The following is a 13,631-nucleotide window of genomic DNA, read 5'->3' as shown; positions in this document are numbered from 1 at the left end:
AATTATAATAAAGGTGTCTTCTTGAGATTTAAGGCCCTGTACCCGATTTTTTCCCATGTATTTGAGCAAAATGTGTCTTGTCCCCAGTACAGATATATATATATATATATATATATATATATATATATATATATATATATATATATATATATGCACACACTGTATTTTCTGGATTATTGCACTTTTTTTCATAGTTTGGCCAGGGGTACGACTTATATTCAGATGCGATTGATGTTTTTTTCTTCATTATTGAGCATTTTTTAGCTGATGCGACTTATACTCCGGTACGACTTATACTTTGGTGCGACTTATACTCCAGTACAACTTATACTTTGGTGCGACTTATACTTTGGTGCGACTTATACTTTGGTGCGACTTATACTTTGGTGCGACTTATACTTTGGTGCGACTTATACTCCGGTGTGACTTATACTTGGGTGCGGCTTATACTTCGGAGTGACTTGTACTCCGGTGCGACTTATACTCCAGAAAATACGATATATATATATATATTGTATAAGCAGCTCTGGAGGTCAAAAGTAGTCCGCTGCTGTCTGCATCTAATTAGAAAGCGTTTTATTGCCCGATAATCAAGAAGTGCACATTAGATTGCTAGTTGTTGTTAGCTTTACCACCGCGTCAAACCTTGTGAAAGTCGCGAAAAACGCTTGTAAACCCATTGCAGTGAATAATTAGGATGCTCTGAATGTTTAAGGTAAATGAGGGATAACTTTGGACCACTGCAAACCATTTAAATGAAGTAGTTGTTGTTTTTTTTTGCTTTTTTAATACGGTAAACATCAGATACAGCGCCTTTAAAGTAAACTAACGCTGCAAAAAGTTAATACCTGCATGTGTTCAAATGATTCGATCTACGTCTAAATTGTGAGTGCAATTGTGTTAGTCCGTAGGGGAGATATGTTTAAGCTTAAAACACTCAAAATAAAGCTATAGGAAATATTTAAATCAGCTGAAATGATGATAGCTATTTAAAGTCATTTAGAGGATCCGTTTGTGCAGTGCATGTGTCTGGAATGTGTTGAAGAGCTTATGAACGAAGTGCCATGTGATAGTGGTGTGTGGTCCAGTAGTGGAGACATAGTCCATCCCTCTGTGTCCAACATGTCCTCTGTGTCCCTGTCTCCACCGGTCCAGCTCCAGTCTGAAAAAATAAAATACAAACACGTCAAAGAGTGTTTTTGGAGACTACACTTCACAAAATGGATATCAACATTTTTAATTGCAGTAAAGAGTACGGTAAATATGATCTAGTCAAAACTGCGTGAAGCCAAATATTCAGTGCACATACATGTCACTGATGTGTGTATTCGTTTGTGCAGTGGTTTTGACTTAAACACGAGCGAGTGAGTGAGTGAGGACTTACCGTTGCAGCTTCCATGAGTTAGTTGGGCAGGGCTCCCAGTTTGCTGAAGAGTGCACTGTAAAAACAGAGACATGTGTGAGTGAGGTGGGCAGCGCGTCTAAACTCTGCATCTAATGAAGCAAACACATGACTGGGCGTTACCTTTGCGGCACGCGGCTGCTGCTCCTCTCTTCAGCCTCGGATCTAAGTCCACTGGCTGCTGGTTCATACGGGCAATATAAGCTCAGACAATAAGGTGGGAATGTTTAAGTCTAACAGAACCAGGACATGTGAAGAGAAGTCATTTGGGATCATTACATGCAGAGTTTAACTGGTACAGTACAGCAGGCAGGCTTCAAAACAGTACGCATGCTCCCAGTTTATCGGACGTTTACGATATACCGATATCCACACGTGTCTTGTTGTGATAGCCGATAACTGATATTGTTTTTAAAATCAATGGCAATAATATCAACAAAACTGGAAGGATTTACAAATATCAATATTTGAAAAATAGTCCACTATAACAGTAAATACTGATTAATACTCCTATACACAGTACACCTGCACACACGTACATGTGCACTCACACATGTATGCTAGCTTATGTGTGCTAGCACATGTATGCTTACACATCTATGCTAGCACATGTACAGTCACACATGTATGCTAAGGTACACACTGGACACTATGGCGTACAATAGCATACATTGGACACATTTTATCTGCACTAAGTTCTTCTGTCTCTACAAATGTTCATTGTGACGTTGATGGTTTTGTACAATAGATACATATCTCCAAGAGCATTTGGATGCAAGTTTTTTCCAATATTTTTAGACCACAGTCTTTTAACCAATCAGAACCAAGGTTTCAGAGGGTGGAGTTGCCCCAAACCATTGTACAGATAGATTTTTTTGCTTCCTGCACCAGAGAGCTCTGAAAACAGAGCTTTGAAAACAGTCAGACACATGCCTGTTAGCATAACGCAGATAGCCATAATGCTAATTTGTGTAATGCTTTAAAGTAGAAAGTGAAATTACTACATTTACCTGAACTCTTAATGCATGAAATACATATCTATGGACAGACTGTTTAAAAACTACTACATGGGACAGTATGTCATATATGTCTCCTTTAAGACCAGCGGTTCTGCTTTTATTTGCAGTTTGTCCTCATGTTACAACACATCGTACTTTACTTTGATGACTGTTAACTCTTGAACAATGTTGATTTCAGACCAGAGTCAATTATTCCTTCCAACTCTGCTAATGAGAGGCTAATTACGCCGAAGCTAACTTAGCATGGTGGGGGTTCTTTAGCCTGACTGTGTGAGAAATCAACAACAGCGTTTTAACAACGTCACCCACCGAGCCGTTACCGTGGAGACGCCTGTAAATATCACACTGCAGAAGTGATTAGGAGTAAACAGGCCTGGCATCAGCGCCCCGTGTGGCTGATACATGTCACTACAGAGTTTGAAAATTAAAGATGCAAACTACAAAAATACAAGTTTTAGGACTTTACATCTTTACAGGTTGGATGCCAAACAAGGTTCATTCAGGTCTTAAGTAGAACTAACCCGTTGTAGTGGATTGAATCATCCTTAAACTTACTAATACTGAATAAAAAATGCAAAAAACTCCCACTCCCTCCTGGCCCTGAACCTCTCACATCCTGTGCTGGCTGGTGGTGCGTTCAAACTCACCTGTAGATGAGGAAACTGGAGATGCCAAAGATGATGAGAGCCAGACCGGAGCCCACCGCCACGATCCCCAGTACAGGCAGCTGACCTGAAAGAGCAGAAGAGGAAAAACTGAGTGTCCCTGAACGCCTCACGGACAGAAAATGTGATAAACCAGGAGAGCTGCACAATGGAACAGAACATTAACGCTATTACAGGTGATGTGACGTCAATATGGAAACTTGACAAGAAACAATGTTGAAATTAGTCCTTATTCTTTTTTATTTGTTTGTTTTATTTTACACCAGATGCCCTTCCTGTCCCTCTCAATCCTGTCTCTTAGTCAAAGCTTTCTTGTGGGTCCTAATCGTCTAAACGTCTGAATTTTAGGGTTAAAGACGCTATATCTTGCTTGTGTCTGCCATTATAATATACGCCACCTGTGGATCATTATGTTATAATTTGGATATTTTAAATCGCAATATTCATCTGAAACGACTCAATAAAAGAAGCAAGTTCGGTGACTTCCATGTTAGGAAACTGTGGGAGCAGATGTCGCCGTAAATGTCAACAACAAAGTGCCACTAAATACAGCTTTGATAGAGTAAATGAGAAGGAAAACAACTATAACATGGTGATTTTTGAAGAATAGGTCGTCAAAAATCAACGTATTTACTTATTTAATAGTTTAATAAAGCATAAACGGGACATAATTCAGCCTCATTTGCTCATACCGTGAAAGATAAATCCAAAACGAGCAGGAACCAAGGCCCAGGCTGACACTGGGCACGGCCTGTGTGGCTATGACATAACCTGATCTTACACAACTGTTATAAAACATCAGCCTTCAAATGTGAGTGTCCTCCACCCATCCATCGATCCATCTCTCTCTCTCTCCCTCTGTCCATCCATCATCCCTCTTTACACCCCTCCCTCTGTCCATCCATCCACCCAACTCTGATCTATCCATCCCTCTATCCGTTCGTCTATCTATCCTTTTATCCCTCATCCTGTTGAAACCGCACGAATGTCCCAGTGCAGAATGTTCAGTGTGACCCAAAATGTCTCCGTCATGCACCCCACCCATTTTTACAGTACTTTACAAAGACATTATGGTTTGGATCATGTCATGTTTACCAGATTATATGATGGGCGTGATTGACAGGCAGTTTAACCAATCAGAGAAACATGTGGTCAAAACAAACATGGAGGTTTATGAAGGAAAAAGGGGGAAAAATCACCAAGGAACAGCAAGAAGTTCTGTAGAATCAACCAGCAAAGGACTAAAGCACTAATACCACTACTACTGTAATACTACTACTACAATGAGTGTTACAACCACTGTCACCACTACTACTACTACTACTACTAACACTGCTACTACCCCTGTTACAACAACCACTACTACTACTGCTACTACTACCACTACAATTGTTACAACCACCACCAGTACTACTATTACTGCTACTACCACTTTTACAACCACCACTACTACTACTACTACTACTACTACTAAGATTATGACTTTAAATTAAAGCCCACAAATGTATATTAAGTTAGTAAAGTTCACCAATGAACTTTTCACTTTGGTAATAATAAGAACAAACTGTATTTATCTGGGACATAAAATTATTTGTTGCATGTTTGTTTTACTACTGTTACTACAAATACTGCTCGACCCCACTCAAAGTTACCAAACAGAGCTCTAACTCTGTAAATCCCAAGCAAAAGGACACATAGATGTTTGTTTTAGAGTATTTTAGAGACATATGCTACAGATAAGTGACAGTGGACCTTTCAAAAACCCCACTGCCTTTGAACACAAATTAGCACCGACGCACCAGACTCCCCAGAATCTGCATCTGAACATGTGGCTCCAAACATCCCATTTATCGTCAGTATTAAAGTCTGTGAGACAGAGATGAGAGCAGCTGCACTGTCTGAGGAGAGTTCATTAAGCACTTTTCAGACACGGTTCTGGACTCAAAGGGCATTCATTTGTCTGGAGAGGAGGTGAGTGAGTCTTTAAGTAGAGTTAATTATGAAATGACCACACTGTTATGGCCCTATTTCCCTCAGACCGGAGGCACAGCGGCCTGGGAAGTGCAGAATCATATCGCGCTGTATGTTCTAACTGGGGACTCCTTAAACATTTGGCATTTCGAGGGGTTAGCATTATATTTTTTTCCAAATTCTTTTAGCAAATTTATTTTTTTTACCTTTAATTTATGTCACCACCAGGTTACAGTTTGGATTAAGTTTAAGAACAGTAAATTTGGTCAAGTTTGGAGGTTTGGGACATGGAACACTAGTCCTGCCTCGTAACGAAACGCCAAACATTTAGCAAGTCCCTTTTTCACCACTCCCTCTGTAGCATCTCAAGCTAGGCGCAAACACAGCCGTCCAATCAGATTTGTTTATTTCTCTCACCTCAAATGAACAGTTTAGTACTTCGCTCATAGATTCTGCAGAAATCCGCCATGTTTTTCAGGTCCATGTGATGTTTTTCTGTCTTTTTTTCCTTGTGAGCAGCCATTTTTGTTTTGATACAGACAGACAATGCGTGTCCCTGATTGGCTAATCCACCTGTCGACCACGCCCATCTGAACTCAGGGAAATTCATCCAGACTCACAGCTTCGTAAAGTGTTGTAAAAGTGTGTATTCTGGATCTAGAGTCATTATTATTATTCGACAGCAGAGAATATGTTTGTATCGGTGACGTGTTGACTCGTTGATCGCACGAACATCGAATATTTTACGCAAATCAACATGACTTTATATCACATTTTTGAGGTGAAACTTTTCCCAAATTCGCTATTGAAAAGAATGGAATTAACCCAAAAGTGCAACCATAAAAGAAAGCGCGGTTTGGAGCTTTTAGAGGCAAAGTGGGCGGGGCTGAATAAGGTCAATAGTAATAATAGAGAACCAGTCGCTGTCCCGTTGTAGACATGTTTGTGTGCAGCGCCGGGGCCGTACCGTCGTAGCAGGAGGGGTCGTCTGAGGAGAACACACAGGGCGGGTTGTCCAGAGGGGGTCCGCCGCTGGGCCACTGGATCTTCTCTGTCTGTGACCACACGATCTCTTTGGTGGAGCCGTTGTAGTAGGCCACTAACTGCAACACAACAACAGGAAGTGGAAGGGTTAGTGAGGAAGTAGGGCTGAACAATTTGGGAAAAATATCTAATTGCGAGCTTTACGATTGCGATTTGATTTGCTATTTATGTTTTAATAAAAGAATTCTCTTCAAAGTTCACATTTAAACTGACAAAAAACTGAAATATGAACAAGAATTTATAGCAATGATCTGATATTTTGTGTTGTTGTTTAGTTCACTGTTGACATCTTTTGTTGTTAATGTAGCTGCTTTTGTTTGCCTTTTGTACAGATCTAAACTACAGGGTTAGCACAGCTTTATGCAGAATAAAACACTGATTGTGGAGGAAATTATGCTAGAAAATTGCAGCTTTTGCGATTTGCTGATTGTGTCCGTTCAAATTGCAGTTTCAGTTTGATTACAATTAACTTTGCAGCCCTATTATGTAACACAAGGCTGTAGAAATGATCAAAATGATTTATGCACTTAAAAACAGAGCAGTTGGTTTTACCTCTGATGTCACAATCTTGGGGAAATTGAAATGGAGTGATTTCTGAGGCTCAGAGCGAAAGCAAAAATACAACTCCAGGTATGTTTTTGATGAGTTAAAACGTGGTTAAAAGCACAAAAAACACATTAATTTAGCATAATATGTCACCTTTTAAATAGTTAATACACAGAAAAAAGTCTATCACAAACAAAGTGAAATTACTTGACTTCAGAGGTGGTAGAAATGACCAAAACGATTTATGCACTTAAAAATAGGGCAGTCGGTTTTACCTATGACGTCACAATCTGTGGAAAATTTAAACAGAGTGATTTGTGAGGCTCAGAGCAAGAGCAAAACAACCTTGTCAATAGGATCAATGATGCAAAATACTACTCCATGTATGTTTTTGATGAGTTAAAATGTGGTGACAAGCACAAACAACTTAATTTAGCATAATAGTTGTCCTTTTAAATAGTTAATACACAGAAAAAAGTATCACAAACAAAGTGAAATTACTTCAGAGGCAGTAAAAATTATCAAAACGATTCATGCACTTAAAAACAGAGCAGTCATTTTTACCTCTGACGTCACAATCTGGGGAAAATTTAAATTTAAAGTGATTCTGAGGCTCAGAGCAAGAGCAAAACAAACTTGTCAATAGGATCAATGATGCAAAATACAACTCCATGTATGTTTTTGATGAGTTAAAACATGGTTAAAAACACAAAAAATAATAATTTAGCATAATATGTGTCATTTTAAATAGTTAATACATAGAAAAAAGTTTACTTAACCCATGTGTTTGAGCAAAATGTGTCTTGCCCCAGTACAGATGTCTTGTATAAGCAGATTATAAGATTCAGGAAGTGCGTGGTTAACATGCCTGATGTCGTTAGCTTTGCCTTGACTCGGCTCTGGTCTCTGAAAGTTGTGAAAAGCGCTTAAAAACTCATCATAGTGAATAATTTGGATCCTTTGAATGCGTAACGTGAGTGCGGAATAACTTTGGACAACTGCGAACCGTTTAATTCTGTTTTTCACGTTTTTAAGAATGTAAATAACCAGGCACAGTGAATTTAATTTACTACGGAAAATTCCAGTTACAAGGGCAATTTTCTTTCTAAACTCGGGATAGTAAAAGAAACATTATGCAGTAAATACACCAAAAGTCGTCCTGTTAGATTTAAATAGATTTCGTAATTGTCTTAAACAGATGGTGTTGGGGCAGAACTCGCTAACTGCCTGAATCTCTTGCGTTTATAAGACAAATTATAAGCTGATTATTGTAATGCTTTTTCGGTGTTTTCAATTTCCTTCATAATGATTTAGTTTTTCCATCCTGACAACAGCAGGCTTATGTCACGAGCTCAGCAACCCCCTTTTGTCTGAAACCTGACCCAGGACCGGGCTTTATTTTGGGGCTCCGGAGTTTGCGACGTCCCCCTCTTCCCCCCCCTTGGACTGTCCCGCTGGGGGTCACACTGTACGGGACAGGGCAGGGGGGAGTCTGTGTGGGTGGTGAGCAGTTTAAATACCACTCCTCAAAACCCACTTCATACTGACAGTGTACCTTTGGGCAAGACGCTTCACGCTCTGTGTAGGCTCATAATTGCAGCCACATTTCCCCTGGTAACAACTGAATCGTAAATCACAAACATGACTTTTATTACGGTATTTTAAAGTCTGTGGGGGCTTATGTGCCGTGTGTCAGATGCCCTCCCTGTGTTTGGGGTCGTATTCCGTGGAAAAGCTGCCGACCCTGTAGTTTAGACGTTTAATAACATGTTCTGAATGCATTAGTTTAGCATTTCAGAATTGATTTTTTTCTCAAATATTAAAAAGGGGGAGTAATATTTCTATGTGGTATTAATTGTTTACACATAACATATTTAAATCAAAATGTATTAACATATTTAGTACGTTTCATTCGTTGTTGATGCTCCGATTTCCCTTTTTCTCTTCGTGCTAAGTCACTCACCCTTCAAAGCGACATCGTAACACAATCAGAGTGCATCCCGATAATAAAACTACTGCACATCGCATCAGGTTTGTGAAGTTGTAGTGTATTGTTTTGATTCCGTATACAATGGTCCCTCGTTTATTGCGGGGGTTACTTTCTAAAAATAACCGGCAATAGGCGAAATCCGCGACGCATCAGCTTTATTTTTTACTTTATTCTATATGTTTTTGTCTGTAAAACCCCTCACCACACACTTTATACACTTTTCTCACACAGGCGTTAACATTTTCTCACATTTCTCTCTCGTTTAAACTCTCTCAAAGTTCAAATCTTCGTAGGCGCCTTTGTCGGTGCAGAGCGTTTCATCGACATTGTGGGTTTTGTCGGGGAGAAATCAAATTGCAAACGTACAGCACTTCAGAGTCACACTGCGATCCAACGTTTATGTAAATTTATCTGAACACATTCTGTACTGGACAGGAGACACGGCACGGAGGAGACTGATGGACAATGGTCTACAGTCCAACAGCCAATCAGGACAAAGAACACAATGGTCTACAGTCCAACAGCCAATCAGGACGCAGAACACAATGCACGTTCATACTCTGTAAAAATAAAGCAGCAAGGGACCACTGTATTTTTGGATGGATGACGTAGGCTTGTGGGCGGAGCTTTGGACAGAATGTTGCAGCTAACCGTAAGAAGGGTTTAAATAGGGACTGGGAGAGATCGCTAGATTACTCAAACACGCATTGAATGGCATATAAAATCTCTTCAGAAATGTTTTTAATGAGGGAACAACATTATAACATGGTAGAAAGCTCCAAAAAGTCAGTTTTGCACAATACAATACGATGATTCTGGACATATTATTAAAATTATTATTATTATTATTATTAAAATGTTATCTCAAAATTTCAAATCCATTCATGATCGAGAAACTAAAATGTAAAATCTTTCAGCCCTGGCTTTACACAGATACTATTTAAAATACATCCAGTGGTACGAGGTATTAATAATATCTAGGTTTTGGTTTTGGTTGCCATGGTGACCCCACTGAATGTGAAGTGACCCATCAAATCTAGTTCTGACGCAGAGTGAAGACCTACTTTTACTTCTTTGGCACAACATTAAGAACAACAACATGGAGTTCAAGGCTGAGAGAATCTTGGTGCAGTAGTACAGTTGCTACGACTACAACTTCCAGGGCAGATAACTAATTTCACGACTTTAAAATCCATAGCGAGGCCTACAAATGTGTGCCATGAAGACGACTGCGATGGTGGAAAGACGTCTCCATCCCTCGTAACAGTAAAAGACCTCCAAGCTTCACTGCAAATTGAATAAGTGAATGCGAGTCCTTGGATTATTCAGCCTCTTGTTCACTTCAATTTAACAAAAAGGCAAGTCTGAATAATGTTTTAATGCCGTTATCGACTGTCCCTAGTCCTTTTTTTTTGCAATTTTAGTACAAACGAGGTCAATTTTGCAGCTTTCTGGTCAAAAACGCCTTAATCTAAGTTTGTGCTGCCTTCAATGGCCACTGTAAATTCAAGTAGTTAGTGACATTACAAAATCCAATCCAATCCAGCTTTATTTTTAAAGCACTTTAAAAACAAAACAGTTGACCAAAGTGCTGTACACAGGTTAAAACACAAAAAATAACACAATAACATTAAAAACAGAACATGATAAATGTCAGCTCTTTACCCTGAGTTAAAAGCCAAGCTAAAAAAAATGAGTTTTAAGAAGAGATTTAAAAACAGGACGTGAGTCGGCCAGTCTAACGTTCAGTGGAAGTGCACTGCAGAGTCTTGGAGCAGCCACTGAAAAAGCCCGATCACCCTTAAGTTTCCTTTTTGGCTTAGGGACCACGTGGAGAACCTGACCTGCAGACCTGAGAGAGCGGGAGGGCGTGTGAGGCACCAGCAGCTCAGACAGATACAGAGGGGCCAGGCCATGCACACAATTAAAAACAAACAGAAGAATCTTAAAATCAATGCGAAACTGAACAGGCAGCCAATGGAGAGATTTGAGAATGGGAGTTATGTGGTGAAATTTCCGAGAACCAGTTAAAAGACGAGCAGCAGCGTTCTGGACTAGCTGAAGACGGGAAAGTAAGGTTTTGTTTGAGACCTGAGTATAAGGCGTTGCAATAATCTAACTGTGTCGAGATAAAAGCATGATTACAGCCAGGTGTTTCTGATTATAAACACGTGACTACAGGGGCGGAGTTTGACATGTGAATACCTGTTAGACCAATCACAGTGTTCCCCATATGTCCAGACCCCGCCCCTCGTCCTACCTCACTCTCTTTAGTCCTCCAGGTGGAGTCCAGTTTAGCAGCTCTGTTTGAAATAGTTATATAAATATAGTTATGGGCGGAGTTTATGTAGTCCCAGTTACTGTTTACTTCTTGTTACTTGACCCAGAATTTCTGCAAATTTATGTTAAATTCTAGTAAAGTTCCCAGATTAACTTTCACTTTTGGTAAAATTGTATTTACAGTGGTGCCTCGTTTATCGCGGGGGTCACGTTCTAAAAATAACCAGCAATAGGTGAAATTGTCAGCTTTATTTTTTACACTTATTCTATATGTTTTGCAGCTGTAAAACCCCTCACCACACACTTTATACACTTTTCTCAACATTTTCTCACATTTTTTTCTTGTTTAAACGCTCTCAAAATTCAAACCTTCATTGATTTGAAAAAAATAAGTACAGTATTATAGAACGAAACCAAAGATCAAGACCTGTTTTCAGGCCCAAACATCTGTTTGAGAAATAAAAATATAAATGATAAATGAAATAAAAAAATATAAATGATAAAAGAAATAAAAATATTAATGATAAATAAAATAAAAATATAAATGATAAATGAAATAAAAAAATATAAATGATAATAAAAATAAAAATATAAATGATAATAAAAAAAATATAAATGATAAATGAAATAAAAAATATAAATGATAATGAAATAAAAAATATAAACAATAATGAAATAAAAAATATGAATGATAATAAAAAATAAAAATATAAATGATAAAATATAAATGAAATAAAAATATAAATTATAAATGAAGTTAAAATATAAATGATAAATAAAAATGTAAATAAAAATGATAAGCAATCGACCATTAATATAAATTTGTCTGAACACATTCTGTACTGTACAGGAGACACGGCACGGAGGAGACTGATGGACAATGGTCTACAGTCCAACAGCCAATCAGGACGCAGAACACAATGCAAGATCATACCGTGTAGCACCAGCCCAGCTAATAAATCACTGACCTCTCAACCTAAAGATTTATCTGTTCATCAAACCACTCTGTTATAGGCCAATTTGGGGTGGCGCGTGGACTCACCCCGTACTCTCCTGTCTCCTGATTGGTCATCGCCCACAGGTCCACGTCGATGTCCCGGGCATTCTTCTCGTCTGTCGTCACGAGCCCGGTCACTCCTAAACACACACAAATACAGTTGCATGTGAGCGGAGAGCACGATATAAAAACACACACACACACATCTACACGGTCTGACTGAAGCTGTAGCCATGACAACCATAACAAACCACAGAGGGTCAGAGCTGCCGGCGTTTTCAAAAAAGATGATCTGTGGAGTTATTCAATGTCAAGAGAAGAAAATGCGTATGCCAAATAACTGAAAATGAAGGACTGGTTTGTATTCAACCAAAAAGCAGGTGGTTTTACATGACTATCGCGGTGAAAAATCCTCATCAATTAAAAGGAGCATTGTGTAACTTTCTGGTAGAGGGATGCCACGTCCTTGTCTCCATGGAGATGTTATCGCTTTGTCTATAATAATTCTGCTGTACAGCGTTAAAGTATCAGCGTACATGGAGATCAGTGCATAATGCCGACGTTTTCAAGGTATTTCGAGCACTAAAAACACTTGTAATTGAATAAATGCAATGTATTTGAGTTTAATGCCATACTGTGAAACCTTTCGGGCAAAGTAATGACGTCTCTATGGAAACAACTAATTTGAAGAACAAAATAAATAATAAAAATTGCTTAAAAAGGATCCTACGTGACCAGAGGGTTAAATACTGCTCAGAATCTGCGTGGATTTTTTTTTTTTTTTTCAATGCAGAAGTACTTTTTTAAATGGGCACTTCAATACTTTTACTTAAATAGATGTTTTCATGTGATCATTTTAGTTGAATATTTTACTTAAGTTCATTATTTTTTTCATTTATCTTCATTTCTACAGGGAGAGCTCATTGAGAAGACGCAGATTCCTCTTTTCATGGGCACGTAGGTTCATTTAAAACATTAAAAACAGGTGCAGATGTGAGTATAAATGTCTGTTACCAGATTGTTAAATTGCATTTGCGGCACAAACTATCTACTTTTGAATGTCCTTGAAATATATTCCATTTTTGGGAAGCAAAACAGCCAAAAGGTTTTTTTCCCATCTCGCTCGTGCTGCAGCCAGCTCTTAGACTTTTGCATGAGACCTTGTATTAAATGTTCCCATATCAAAGTTCAACAAACAAGTGGAATATTCAGGCAGTCTGTCGTCGTAGTCTTTTATAAATACATTTTACTCAATGTTGTTCTCTTCTAACAGATGGTAACGGGCAACCTACTTTTTCATACAGTGTACAGTGATGGGTTTTTTAATTAATCACCTGTTATTTGTCAGGGATCGTGTACAAATTCATTAATCTTACAAAAGAAAAGATGATTTGTGCCAGATTTAGCTACTGCTGCTTTCCCTCTGCAGTTTCTGAGCAGGTGAACACATGTTTCATTACTATTACGTTAGAAGACTTAGTTTATCATTAACTTTAGCAGTAAAATACAATACAACAACATGACCATTTCCAATACATGATGTTTCCTACATATATATAAATATTAAAGATCATTACGTGCAAGTTTTTATGTTAAAATGATAAATGGTCAGGTTTTTGTACAGCGCTTTTCACCTTCGATGCACCAAAAACGCTTTACATCAAGGAAACACTCACTTATTCACACACACACACACACACACACACACCCCCACATA

General features: G+C 38.6%; 1 protein-coding gene across 1 annotated transcript in view; it reads right to left on the bottom strand.

The window, feature by feature from the left end:
* Nucleotides 1-13,631, bottom strand: part of npr2 (natriuretic peptide receptor 2) — a 104,409-nt gene that overhangs the window by 50,169 nt on the left and 40,609 nt on the right. Inside the window, exons 5-7 of the mRNA XM_033975971.2 lie at nucleotides 11,960-12,054; nucleotides 6,025-6,160; nucleotides 3,069-3,153 (exon numbers count right to left, since the gene is read on the bottom strand). Of these exons, the coding sequence (XP_033831862.1) occupies nucleotides 3,069-3,153; nucleotides 6,025-6,160; nucleotides 11,960-12,054 (316 nt within the window). The remainder of the gene's footprint in view (nucleotides 1-3,068; nucleotides 3,154-6,024; nucleotides 6,161-11,959; nucleotides 12,055-13,631) is intronic.

The sequence above is a fragment of the Periophthalmus magnuspinnatus genome, chromosome 12 (genome assembly GCF_009829125.3).
Source record: "Periophthalmus magnuspinnatus isolate fPerMag1 chromosome 12, fPerMag1.2.pri, whole genome shotgun sequence".
NCBI classification, from domain to species: Eukaryota; Metazoa; Chordata; class Actinopteri; order Gobiiformes; family Gobiidae; genus Periophthalmus; species Periophthalmus magnuspinnatus.
The sequence above is the reverse complement of the archived record's forward strand: the minus strand, read 5'-3'. Positions and strand labels throughout refer to the sequence as shown.